Source organism: Eublepharis macularius, chromosome 4, assembly GCF_028583425.1.
Source record: "Eublepharis macularius isolate TG4126 chromosome 4, MPM_Emac_v1.0, whole genome shotgun sequence".
NCBI lineage: Eukaryota > Metazoa > Chordata > Lepidosauria > Squamata > Eublepharidae > Eublepharis > Eublepharis macularius.
The window spans coordinates 46,386,283-46,400,191 of NC_072793.1; the positions used below are offsets into that span (position 1 = coordinate 46,386,283).

The window sequence follows — 13,909 nt, forward strand, 5'->3', positions numbered from 1 at the left end:
AGGAGCCCGCAGCCGCAGCAGCCATAGTGAAAGACTCTCACTTCTCTGGTTCAGCAGCTGTGATTAATTCTCTTAAAGGAAATTTAGTTAGTGCTTCCCAGCAAGATTTAATCTGGGTTGACTCATCTGTCCCCATTACAGGTAATGCTGAGTGTCTCCTTCCTGAAGATACCTTAGAGGAGGACTTGATCAGTGCTTTTACAGCCCTGCCAGTCTTGGAGCAGGTGGAAATTTCTGACAGACAGTGGTTATTGAGATCTAGACTTTTGGAAACACAGGAGGGCAGCTCTACACCTTTGTCTCAGGTTCCCCCCCATGTCATGATTAACGTAGAGGTGGTTCCAGCTGAGCCTCCTCCAACGTTATCCCTCCCCACTGCATCTAGCCCCTCCCCCCTGGCAGATCATGAATTCCTCTTGTCCAAGGAATACATCTCTACTCACCACCCTGTTAAAGTAAGAGAAGGCAAGGACAAAATCTCATGCCATTACCTTGAGGACTTTGAGCTGGGAACATGTGGCCCCTCGCATAGAACCAACCTGATAATTCTCCTGTTCCAAATCGAATGGCCCCTCTCAACAATGGGTGTATTTTTATGGATTTTGAGGAAGGGTTAAAAACAAGAGAGTAATTTAATTGACAATTAAATTTATTGTCTTGGAATCTGATGGGGTGGGGGAATAAGCTGCATGATTTTGAATTTTTTTGGTTCCTGTGACGGTTCAATTTATTATGTTTACAGGAAACGTGGACTCAGGAGTTTGGTACTCCTGTCTTTCAGGGCTTTTGTGCCTATGCAATACCAGCAGTTAAAACCTATTCAAAAGGTCATTGTGGTGGGAGTCTGGTAGTTTTTGTTTCTGTTGACCTAAACATAGATGTCCATTTCCTGGAAGGTGGATCCCAGAACTATATTCAGGTCCTTTTGATTCAAGGTCAATGCATTGTTTTTCTTACTTGTGTTAACATCTGTATTCCTCCTAAAAGTGCAAAGTGTGGAGAACATATGGGATCTCTTCTCTGTCACTCTTGAAACCTTAACTCTCCGTTTTCCAAACTTCCATCTCATCCTGTGCGGAGACTTCAATTCTAGAATAGGTCCTGGCATTTCTGTATCTTTGGCCAATGTTAATAATCAGGTTGCTGAGCAAGCCTGTTACTTGGACTGGTCCTCGCAGGACCCCACCCTGAACAAATCAGGTTTAAGACTATTAGAACTGCTGTCTTCCCATCAGCTGCATATTCTTCATGGCACTGGGTTTGACCACTCTGGTGATACGTTTCCACTCGGGGCCAGTACAATCAACTCTATAGCAATTTCATCTTCGCTTTTAGGTCATACTTTGGGCTTTGAGGTTGGTAATAAAAGAGAATGTGTCCACTGCCCATTAAGACTTTTGTTTAGTTTTAGGGAGAACATCTTAACCCTGTCTCAGATCCACTAGAAGGGTGTCAGCCTGGTAAAAGAAAGCTTAAATGGACTCCACAGCTCTATGCCAACTTAGCCCAATTACTGGTGAAGGATGATTTATGATCTCGGTACCAAGCACTAATGCAGGATGGTGCCGATGATATTAAATGCTTTGAAGGCATAGTCCAGCTGTTTTTAAAAAAACCCTTAGCAGTAGGTGTGTCATTTAATTTGACCTTTAATAATTAAGAATGAATCAGTGAGAGAAGAAAGTCAGCAAAATAAGTCTCAATCTTTGTCTTTTTAGCTTAAAGCAGTACATGAGCAGTTGGCTGCCTTGTCCCAGCCCCAACAGAACAAACCAAAGAAGAAAGAAAAAGATAAGAAAGAAAAGAAGAAAGAGAAGCACAAAAAGAAAGAAGAAGTGGAAGAGAATAAGAAAAATAAAACCAAGGATCCTCCACCTAAGAAGGCCAAGAAAAGTAACAGCAGCAGCAGTAACTCAAGGTTAGCCTTCTGTGTGTGCCATTCTGTAGTTTTTACTTGATAAGTATAGAATAAGAAACATTTAGAGTGTAATCAAGATTGCCTCAAGTACTTGAAGCATCTAGTTGAAGTAATAGAATTTTGAATTCGTAGTATTATGATACCCTGGCTTAGATAGCCCAGGCAAGCCCCATCTTGGAAGCTAAGAAGGGTCAGCCTTGGTCAGTAATTGGATGGGAGATCTTCAAAGAAGACCAGGTTTGCAGAACCAGTTAAAGACAAACCAGCTCTGTTAGTGTCTTACTTTGAAAATTCCAGGAAAGGGAGGGGGGGGGTCACCATAGGTCAGCTATGACTTGATGGCACTTTCCACCACCACTATTATGATAGTGTAACTGTAGTTAAGCAGTACTGCTGTTTGTTTGAACTTAGAATTCAAACTTTTTAGACACCTTCTAGGCTGTTTGAATAATTATTGCCACTGTTTCAGTACTAGCACATTTCTTGCATTAAGCAGCAGTTCCTTTGCAGATCCTACAGCGGACACCAGTTTGTGCCATAGATTCTGAGACAGTGAATGGCTTCTTGCATTGTCAGAAAATCTCAGTATCAATCAGACCTCTTCCAACAGCAAATATCAGTATGTGTTTGATCATAAAGGCTGTTTTGCTAAGTAATGCAGGAATCTTTAGCTACTTGAAAGTATAGCTGAGACAAACAGTTGTAGTTGGTTTAAATTAAATCTTTTGAACATTGAACATTTGAATTTTAGATCCTGTGAATCTGTTCCAGTAACAGCAGAGTCTTTGTTCAGTGCAAGAAGCCTCAGACCAGCAAACCATGTCTTTTCTGCCAGGGGAAAACTTTTTGTGGCAGGGGAAAGCTCCACGGTTAGCAGAGCAAATGTTTAGGATCCAAATACTAGCTTCCAAGAAGATTCACTTGTGGTGCTGCAGAGAACTAATGATGAGGACAAGATGGAGATATGAGTAGGGACTATGTAAGCATAAGCTAAAATCTGTCCCTTCAGGAGTTCCACATGTAGAGTTCTGTGTGCTTGTGCAGAGCCACCTTTGGGAATATTCTAGAACTCTTATCAAGGATGCTGGCATTTTTTGCTGGCATTTTTTTTATCTCCCTGAGATGGTTTTGTTTTGTTTTTGGTATTGAAGGATAAACTTGTGGTTAACACCACAGCAGCAAATCAAGTAACATTTTCAGTGGTGTCTTCTTTCCTGTGATCTTTTAACAATATTTCTTCTTCTTTACACAAGGGTTCTCTTTTTCTTACTTAATTGAGCATTTCTTTTTTCCTCTTTCAGCCCCCTCTTTCCATTTTCTATACGTCATAGGCAAACATCCTTTAAAAAGTTCCTTGGTTTCTAAAGAGAGGTCCATATCACTGGGTTTGCATGATAAGAATTTATTTTGTGTTGGTGAGGGATTCCCACTCACACTTCTTAGCAGGCACATTACTAGTCCACACACTCTTCAAGGCCTTGAGCATCTTTATGTGCTGGTGCTTCAGGTCATTAGTTTGGAGAACAATCTCTGTTCTTGTCTCTATTTCTCCATCAGTGACTTCTGCAGAAATTCCATCTCAAATTCAGTTGTGTTTGATGGCTCAGGTTTCCACCAGTGACCACAGTGTAAGCCTTGCTTCTGAGCATTCTTTGAAATAGCTTCCTAAGTGGCCTAAAAATCAGGTTAGAAAGTGCAGCTGCAGATACTCAATAGGAACAAGAAAAAATGCCATACTAAATCCTGATTAGGCCCTGACACTAACTATTCAGTCTCTATCCACCTTTCCCGTATACTCCTACCTCAACTTTAGCTGTAGTAAATCTGTACTAGAAGATGGGAACGATTGTAACATTTCACATGGTGGCATCTGTTGGATATATTATTGCCTCAGAAGTCCCAAGTGGTTACAATTTTTTTTTTTGGAGGATGGTATCGAGAATACCACCTCATAGCCACATGTTTCTTCCTCTTTAACCTTTCCTTGATGTGCAGGTATCCATAAATCTCAATAAATTACATATGGTCTTGCTGTTACATACTCTTCCCTCTCCATCCTAGAGTTTACTTCACAGCTAGTCTTCAGGTGCCTGTTTTCTTAACTATGTGAAACTGTTGCTTCCAATATTGTGTTACATTTTTGGCTTTTCCAGAACACTGGGTGTCTTTACCAAATATATCATGGTAATTGCAGTCCATCTTCAGCATCTTGGTCAGCAGACAAGACTCTTGCAGAATAGACCCTGAGGGGGAGGGGGCTTCCCTACAGTTCCAGTTGTGTTTGGCTAGCAGAACTGAGCTCAAGCAACCCGTGTTTTTGGCCAGGTTTAGGCAGTCAGGCAAAGTTTCTCTTCTTTTTCTCCTCCCCAGTCAGTTTCAGATGAGGCTGGTTGGGTCTGCCATTAGGGAAGCATTTACTAGCTGAACCCCACTCAGCTTTTACTGTCACTTCTCCCAAGGAGAAGGCAGTGCTTCCTGTTGTAGCCAGGCAGGAGAGTTCTTCTAAGACTTAAAAGAGCTCAAAACTACAAACCCTGGCGTTAGCCTCCTGTCCCCAATCTGCATGTGTATACGGGTTCCATAGCACGATGAGAACACAACACAGAGGACACAGAAGGGAGGGGTGGCATAGGAGACCATATGGGTGAAGGATAATAGTGCCTAGGCCAGTTTGGTGTAGTGGTTAAGAGTGCGGGACTCTAATCTGGAGAACCGGGTTTGATTTCCCACTCCTCCACTTGAAGCCAGCTGGGTGACCTTGGGCTAGTCACAGTTCTCTGGAGCTCTCTCAGCCTCACCTACCTCACAGGGTGTTTTGTTGTGGGGATAATAGTAACATACTTTGTAAACCGCTCTGAGTAGGTGTTAAGTCATCCTGAAGGGCGGTATATAAATCGAATGTTATTATTATTATTTCCAAGTCACCCATTTTAAGGAGATATGTCACTTTATGCTCACTTTGCTGGGCACTAGAGCCAGTCCTCTCTTATCCCCGTGTTCTCATCTCTGAGAAGCCATCAGAGTAGAGCCCACTAACCTGGCTCAGAGTCTTAGCATTCTCCCCTTTCTTCCTGCCCGCCCCCTTTAAGAGTAGTGGAGAAAAAGGGACCACCAGTGCTCTCCAAGAAACAGCTTAAAAGGAAGACATTAATGAAAGCTCTCTGCCCCCTAGTGGCTATATGCTAACTTTACACACCCACAGATGTTTTTACATAAATAGGCTGCTTAGCCAGATGGCAGTTAGAGAAGTGGGTGAGGAAGAAGTAGTGCCTCCAGTTCCTGAGACTTCCATCCTGGGACCTTAAGTGGCAGTTAACCTGATTGTATGTTGGAGCTTATTAGATGAGCTGAAAGGGAGATAGTGGGCTAACATTTCTGTCTTTCCTTTCCATCCTATTAGGGCCCTTAAGTCAGCAAGCAGTTAAAAAGACATTAAAATCAACTTTTAAAAAATATGTATGTATATAAAATACCAATTATAAATGGGAAGGAAGGTCAGTAAGGAAATGCCAAACAAAAGAACAAAAAGGTCTTTGGAATATAATGATAGTCACAGATGAATCACCCTGGGGAGAGAATTCCACAGTTTTGGTGCCATAACTGAGACAGTCATTTCTTGGGCTGCTACTCATTTTGCCTCAGATGATGGGGATACCCAAAGTAGAGTCCCCCAAAATAACTAATGGTCGGGTACATTGATATGGGAGCAGATGGTCCTTAAGGTCTGTTGGCCACAAGCCAAATAGGGCTTTATAGGTCAATACCAGCATCTTGAATTAGGCCAGAAAGCAAACTGGGAGGCAATGCAGAGCAGGCACCTTGGGAGATGATCCTTGAACTTGTCCAGCTACCTCGTTCAATCACCTTGTTCAAGAATGGTATGTTTTAGACTGGACAGGGTTTATTTAAATCTTTTAGAGTAGATTTCTGTAGGAGTCAGTGCACCACTGCATGTTTTGTGGATGGATTAACTACCCCCTCTCTATCTCCCAGACCCAATATACCAGTGTCTCCCCCCCCCAGCAGATTTAAGCAACCAGGAGAGGAAAGGATCATACAAACCGGTGGTATGTCTAACTTCCAAGAATTCCTCAGTCTCTGTGTCAGTCAAGAGAATTATCATCTGTTGCTTACTCAGATTCAATATCTTCGGAGTCCTTGATTCTGTTCCTGGGCTAGAATATCTTTCATGGGGCTGTGTGTACGCAATTTCCACCCGCGTCATAACTGTCAGCTTGTCATATCCATTGGTTTCTTGGACTTGAAGTACAACCACATTTGTGGTCCCTTAGGTTCGCATTCACTTCTATCTGCATAGGATAGCATCCTTGAGAAAGGACTGCAGTCTCTTCACTTGTTATGCTAAACCTCAATAGGATACCCCAGACAAATTTCTAGTGATTTACCATTTCCTTTGAACTGTCAAAACAAACAGCAGCTTCCTGTTAGCATGAAAAGTAATCTAACCCAGGGTAAAGCTGCATTTTCAGCTTTCTCCAGTATGTTTCTATAACTGACTTGCGTAAAGCAGCCCCCACTTTGCTGTGCTTGTGCAACATTGTGTCTTGAATGAACAGAGTGAAAGCAGGTACAGCTTTTGGTAGAGCAGATTTTCATGGTTTATTCATCCATGTGGAGCTCCACGGAGACTATAACTGATACTCTTCAGATAGTTATCTCTGTGGTTTTACTACTTCCTCTCCTTCCCTTCCACTGCTGTCACTTTCCCTGTACTGCAAAGCAGCCTGCTTCCTGGCCAGCACTGTAGAATGTTCCTGCAGTTGGTTTTGATCAGGTGTAGAACCCATGAGCTGGCTTCAGACTAAATTTTCCACTCACAGAAGGCAGTTCAGTCGCCTGAACAGAGCTTTCCTGCCTACCCCTTCCTGCTGCTGCCCATTGATCTCCCTAAAATATTGCTCCTGGGCAACGGGATCCTTCGGAATGGCACAAGGGGCAAATTGGAAGTCTGCAGCAGAAAACACCCAGATTGTGACTGCAAGCTGTTACCCCTTTTTTGTTTTGTTTGATAATATCCCACCTGATGAAGAGTTTTGTAGAACTCTTGGCACATTTGTATCCTGTATCATTCTTTTAAAAAAAAATCATTGAGTTTAAAAGCTGTCTTTAATTTTAGTATGAACAATTATATGAGGGAATGGTCTTGAATTAACAATACCAAGAAAGGACAACCCAAAAAGACCGTATAGTACTTATTTTTCAGAGTCATACGAATTTCAGAGTCATACAAATTTCATACAAAGTTGGTGTACACTTTAAGAATCTGATCCACCAAAAGTTATAGCATTTACACTATTTTCTTTTTTCTTTTCCACAGGCACAGAACATTCATAACCGCAAAGACGCTTACATGCGGCAAATGATGTTTCTAGCCACCGGGTTGCTCCCCCAGGAGGCTCCCAGAGGGAGGATGGCAACGGGTATGCCGGCCTCGATGGTACCCCCGTTTCGCTGTACCTCGCTTCTTCACAAGTTGAAACAAGCTGGGAATGATGCATTGACTTTTGAATTGGAAAATTGAACCTTTACACTGCACATTATAAAGGCTTGTGAAGAAGCAAGGCACAGCGAAATGGGGGTACCATCGAGGCCGGCATACCCGTTGCCATCCTCCCTCTGGGAGCCTCCTGGGGGAGCAACCCGGCAGCTAGAAACATCATTTGCTGCATATAAGCGTCTTTGCGGTTATGAATGTTCTGTGCCTGTGGAAAAGAAAAAAAATAGTGTAAATGCTATAACTTTTGGTGGATCAGATTCTTACAGTGTACACCAATTGTTAATGAAATTTGAAAAGAAAATAGTGTAAATACTGTAACTTTTGGTGGATCAGATTCTTACAGTGTACACCAACTGTTTAATTTAATTTTAGTATGGCATAAAGAGGCTGCTCTTTGGAAACACTGGAAGCATAGTGCTGCACATGGGTTCTCCCTGCCTAGCATATGAGTAATAAGGCTTACTGGATTGTGGTCACTGTTTCAAACTTGCTCAGGGGTGGCCTTATTTCCATACCGTCAGGGTAAATCAAATGAATAATTTGCTTCAGTCCTTTTAATGGTATATTCTATTATGCAAACATTTATCTCTGGTATTTTTTCTTTACCTTCTTTTCATAGCATCTGTTGCTTGCACTTGCACTGTTTAACATTGCTGCAAATGTTCATCCATTAGCCTCTCCTATTTATATTTACTTATTTATAGTTGGCCTTTCTCACCAAGACTCAAGGTAGATTGGATTACACAATGCCAGTAAACATGATATCTGAAAACAAACAGAAATCTGATACAGAACTGAAACAATGCTGAAACAAAGCATAAACAATTAAAACATGGCATGTTAAACAGTGCAGAAATTACCAAGTAGGAGCATACTTACAGCCACAAACAGACAATATGCAGTATTATAGTCTGCAGTTCCTATCCCTTTACCAGAGTATCTTTCTGAGCCATGTATCTACTTGTCAGTCTGGTTGTACTGTTAATAAGATGAAATAATAAGACTTTATATTTGTATAAGATCTTTGAAAATTCAAAATGCTTCACATATGTTATCCCAAGTAATCCTGAATCTCACTTTTGTGACTTTGGTTAGCACAGTTGTTATTCCTGTGTTGTGGATGGGTGTTGAGAGAGTGAGATGAAAGTTTGTCTACCTAATGAACTTAAGAATGAGATAACGTTTGAATTGTACACTTTCTAAGCTTATGCCTGCTCTCAGAATGCCCTAGACTATGGATCAGATCATGTGACAGCCATGGGTCTTCCTAGCTCTTGTCTCCCCCCAGCAACCAGTTTATTCCTGTGGTTAAGAGACAGAAGGCAGCGATTCTACCCCCTCCCCACAGCAGCCTCCCAGCCTACATGGTTATTACTACACATGGGTCCCATGGCCCTGGGATTATACTTTGCTGGGGTTGAAAATATTGCTGGGAAAAGAGAGAGTCAGGAAGATTGGGGATCATTGAGTGATTTTCAGAAGGTCCTTATGCTGGATCCAGTTCTGTGATAGTAAACTTTAAATGTAATTAATGGCATATTTTAGAATGGTATAGTGATTTTTATTTAAAAACATGGAATCATTTTGTTTCTTATAATAATGCATTATGCTTGTTCTTTAAGTAGTAAGAAGGAGCCTGTGACTGTGAAGAACACCAAGCCACCTCCTGCTTATGAATCTGAGGAGGAGGACAAATGTAAGCCAATGTCTTATGAGGAGAAAAGACAATTGAGCCTGGACATTAATAAACTCCCTGGTGAAAAACTAGGTCGGGTTGTCCATATCATCCAGTCAAGAGAACCCTCACTCAAAAACTCCAATCCTGATGAGATTGAAATTGACTTTGAGACATTAAAGCCATCCACGTTACGGGAGCTGGAGAGATATGTAACATCTTGTTTACGGAAGAAGAGGAAACCTCAAGGTACCTTTCAAGCTCAGAGCAGTTGCTTCACCTTTCGGCGTTGTATTTTAAATCTCCTACCGCTGTGTAGAGATACTAGTATTCAGGCATTCTAAACTCATGTAAGGAAAAAGGCCCTCACTCCGGAGCTGCAGCCTTTCCAACAAATGATGGATTAGATTAATAACAGGAGCAGATGTGTTAGATGTTACGCTGGACTTCATCTTGATGGCCTCTGGTACAGGCTATTGGATTTTAGTGTTCCTGTATGTAAGACTACAGTTGCAAGTATTTTCTTCAAGAATAAAAACACATCACATTGTTTCACTGGAACATAATACACTGTTAGAGTTAGTTTTCACTGCTTTCTCAAATTTATACATTTTCTATTCAAAACTGTTTACTTTGTGTTGCAAGCCCCGCCCCGCCCCCATGCCCAGACAAAGAATTTTTGGGGTATAAGAGTAAGACAGAACTGTATGGTATCATACCTTATGATATTTTTCCACATTTTTAAAACTATTAATAGTGTTACGTTTATATTGTGTTTGTTTCTCATAAATATTCAAAGAAAGGAGACAGCTTTTAAAGAGAGGTGCAGGGCAGCAGTAAAGATTTCCAATTTGGTGTTGCAATTAAGGGATGCTGAGCTATTTGACAAATACCTATTTGGCAGCTTTAGTAACTTTTTTCAGTATAATGCTACAGTATTTTACACTATTTTTCAGTATAATGCTACAGAATTTTTAATTCTGTTGTATTTTTACAGTAAGGCAAATTCTCTTCCACTTGCCTTCCTTGAAACCTATGGAAGAAAATGATAGCAGCGTAGTGCAGTTTTACTGCCCCTTTGAAGGAGTGCTTTGTTTAATCCAAACAACATTTCATGGATTTAGATCCTATGTCATCATTACCCTTCTCTCCAGCTGCTGGGGAAACTTTCCTCTGCTGTGGTGCTCCCTTCTTCCTGTTCTAGCACTTCCACTTGTGCAGGACCAGTGTTTTTCATGGAGCCCCCCTTACACATGCAAAAGTGTAAGTGAGAGCTTACCAGAGAGCAGCATGAGCGGAATAAAGTCATAGAATACATGCCAGCATAAGAAATTTTCCATGAGGAAAACATGACTGACTTTCTGTATCTAGTGGGAGTACTGCATAGCACAAGAATGAGTTTTGGATTATATTCTCATCCACTGACAATATTGTGCTATTATCTTGTTGCAGCAGAGAAAGTGGATGTAATTGCTGGTTCCTCTAAAATGAAGGGGTTCTCCTCCTCAGAGTCTGAGAGCACCAGTGAGTCCAGCTCCTCCGACAGTGAAGATTCAGAAACAGGTTAGACGCAGATTATTTAAAGACTCGGTCCTATACCTGTTTCCTGTATAAATAAATATGTTTTTAGTACTGGCTTGGTCTTTAATTTTTTTTGTCTTTGTAATAAAACAGTCTATATATGGTATAGATTCTGTATGTGGAGCTTACGAACTTTGGACCCAGCAGTATAATGAAGGTGTTTTTATTGTTGCAAGGTACATTTAAAATGCTGTATTAATTTAGGATGTAGGGGACACTTCTGTAATATGTGCCAAGATGCAACTTTAGGTGTCTAATTATATAGAGTCACAGCTTTAGAAAACAGTCCTTTCCTTAACTGTCTTCTAATATTACTGTGAGTAAAAAGCACCTTTATTTGGGAATATTGTCAGTGAAATCCAGTGATGTGTTGATTGTGTCTGATAAAAAAATGGACTAAGAAGATTTTGTGGGGAAATAGACTGAACTCTGGGCAGAAATGTTCTGAAACATCTTCCTGTATACCACATCAGAGTTGTTTTAGCTATTAATCTGAGAGCTTTTGCAGGTTTCACATGATTCACAAATGGTATTACTTTTTTAATAATAATGTTGTACCCCTATCTTTGTACATAAGCATTTTTCCAGGTCAAACTAGCTTTTGTGGTTGGTTATATGGGACCCAGAAGTAGTGTATTTTTAATGGTGTATTTTTAAAGAAAGAAACATTTTTAAAATTAACTGTGTCTTATAAAATATACCATAAAAAGAATTCTGCCTTGCTGCCCTATTAGTTTTACAGTTCTCATGTATATACCACTGTAAGCATTTTACAAATGTAAGCAGTTCAGAAACTGGCCAACTTGTAGAAGTTTTATTCATTAAATCAGTTTCAAAATTGACTTGCACTTTAGCAAGTTGGGAATGGCATCTTAAAACTTAACACATTTCAAAGTTTAATCAAATTCATGCAAGCAGTAATTAGGAGTTGTGTATGAAATGGTAAGGTGTACTTTCCTACATCACAAAAAGAAATGTCATATTGGCAGCAAAGAACCCTCCTTCCTAGTTAGCTATGCAAAAGGGCTCCATAAATTGCTTAGGCCTAGAGAAGGGAAAGTAGATTTTATCTGTATGGCTAAGGTAAAAAGAATTTAGCTGTGCAGCTGTAGTTCAAAACTACTTGTAGATTTAAAATTGTTTCTCAAGCTCACGGTTGAGTTGGTGGGGTTTTTTTAAGCTTTGTTCTTTTACTGCCTGTTGGAAGGAATTTCAATAGTATTTCTTTCATTTGGCAGTTGTATCTGGAAAACTGTTTAATGTTCTAGCTCTCTACATATGTGAAGCAAGTATTTTAAATAAGAGTTTTTGTGAAGCCCTCTTTCTGTTGCTGTTCAGTACAGAAACAGCAGTTCTGAATCTTGTTATTAGTACTGATAGGGTATTAGTCTTATGGAATGGTCTCTGGCTATTGGGCAATCCTTGAGACAGAAATCTCTGATTGGCAGAAGAAAAAAATCTTATTCTGTAGTTTGTGGTTTTTTCCCTATTACATTGGACTGAATATAATTGTAATTCTTAATAGAGAGACAGGAGTAAAAAGATGGTTTTCTCCAAAACGTTTATTTAAACTGTATGAATTTTGTACACATTTAGCAGGAAAACTTGATCTCCACATTACTGCAAGGTCACAGCTCTTGCTAGCAATGAATATAGACCAAAGTATGTTACTTTACCAAGTATAAATAGCTGTCATATACATCCAGCTGCCTAATGAGCATAATACATTCAGAGGGTACAATACAGAGGGATACATGTATACCTGAATTTTTCAAGAAAGAGATTTTCTCTCACTAGTTAAAACCAAAGAATGCTCAAAATATTTTACAAACTCTTCTGAATTTAAAATTGTAGTAGCGTTGGGGATTCATCAGAAAAAATCCAGAAGTACCTTCATTAGGGTTTACTGAAAGATCACAGAAAACTCATGTGAGTTCTAATAAAATAGGATCATCATTATCAGCTTTTAATTGGCCACAATAAAGGTGTTGCTTATACTGCTATTTTTAAATATTTGGGGTTGATGGGAGGAGAGTATTTCAGAGGAAATAATAATAATAACATTCAATTTATATACTGCCCTTCAGGACAACTTAACGCTCAGAGCAGTTTGCAAAGTATGTTATTATCTCCACAACAATCACCCTTTGAGGTAGTTGGGGTTGAGAGAGCTCCAGGATGCTGCTACATTATTGTCTCAGTTTTATCGTGTCATACTTCTGCACTTACTCTCAGAGATAGTTGTAGTCCTAAGCATGGCCAAGCTCTTGTACTCTTTTTGCAATTTATAAAACCAGCAATTTCATGTGAATGAAGTCTGTAAATGGTGCTTGTGTTTTAATGCAAGGACAGGCATGTGTTTCAGGCATAGCATCTGATTTTGGGGCGGGGCAGGGCGGGGGAAATAACCACTTCAAAATATTTAAGGCAAGTTTTCAAATATTCATTATCACCTTCAAATGCTCTTAGTTTGTATATATATTTGGTCATAAGATATCATATATTGAATATAAAAACTGTAACTTAAGTGGTTTGAATCCAACAAGTGGTTTTCCCGTAATGGAAGAGAGGCCCTGACTTCCCTCAGATGACTCCTTCCAGTTGCAGCCCCTACCACCACATCCCATGCTCCAACCCTGAGAAACAGCTGGGGGCTGCAACAGAAAGGGAAAGGCAGAGAAATCCTGATGTGGTGATGAAATTCTGCTTACCCTCCTTTGGATTGAGCTCCAGTTTTCCTGTTGTCACACAAACCAACAGAGCACTCTGTATCTAGGACTAGAACAGTATTTAAAATGCTAGCGAACCTTTATCTACTTCCAACTCCTCATAAAACTGCTTTAGATCTTTGGCTTTTGACTTTTTTCTTAGGTTAGGGTGTTAAATGGTAAGGTTTTGGGATCCATAGAAGAGGGATGTATATGCAGGAGTGACCTGCCCACAGTTCAGAGCTTTGCTTTCTCATTTCCCTATTGACAATTCCAAACCCTGAAGAGACAATATACATTGTGCTAAAAATTGCCTGAGGGAAAAGTAGTGGAAATTGTGCCTGAGAAACCAGGTGCATAAATCATCAATATGTGCAGTTAGTTTTTTCATGTATCTTCCTTTTTTAGAACCTAGCTAAAACATTTGCATATGTCGCTAAGATGGAACAGAATAAAGTGTTAGACCCAGAAAAAAGAGTAAGCCATTAATAAAATTTTCATTTAAAGGA

At 40.1% G+C, this 13,909-nt stretch overlaps 1 protein-coding gene across 5 annotated transcripts in view; it reads left to right on the forward strand.

Moving 5' to 3' along the window:
- LOC129327285 (bromodomain-containing protein 4-like) overlaps positions 1-13,909 on the forward strand; it is a 111,151-nt gene that overhangs the window by 70,865 nt on the left and 26,377 nt on the right. For 4 of the 5 annotated variants that reach the window (XM_054975791.1, XM_054975792.1, XM_054975793.1 and 1 more), the window contains 3 exons: positions 1,719-1,918; positions 9,059-9,360; positions 10,564-10,674. In XM_054975791.1, coding sequence (XP_054831766.1) covers positions 1,719-1,918; positions 9,059-9,360; positions 10,564-10,674 — 613 coding nt within the window. The remainder of the gene's footprint in view (positions 1-1,718; positions 1,919-9,058; positions 9,361-10,563; positions 10,675-13,909) is intronic. The other variant, XM_054975795.1, reaches the window with a different exon arrangement.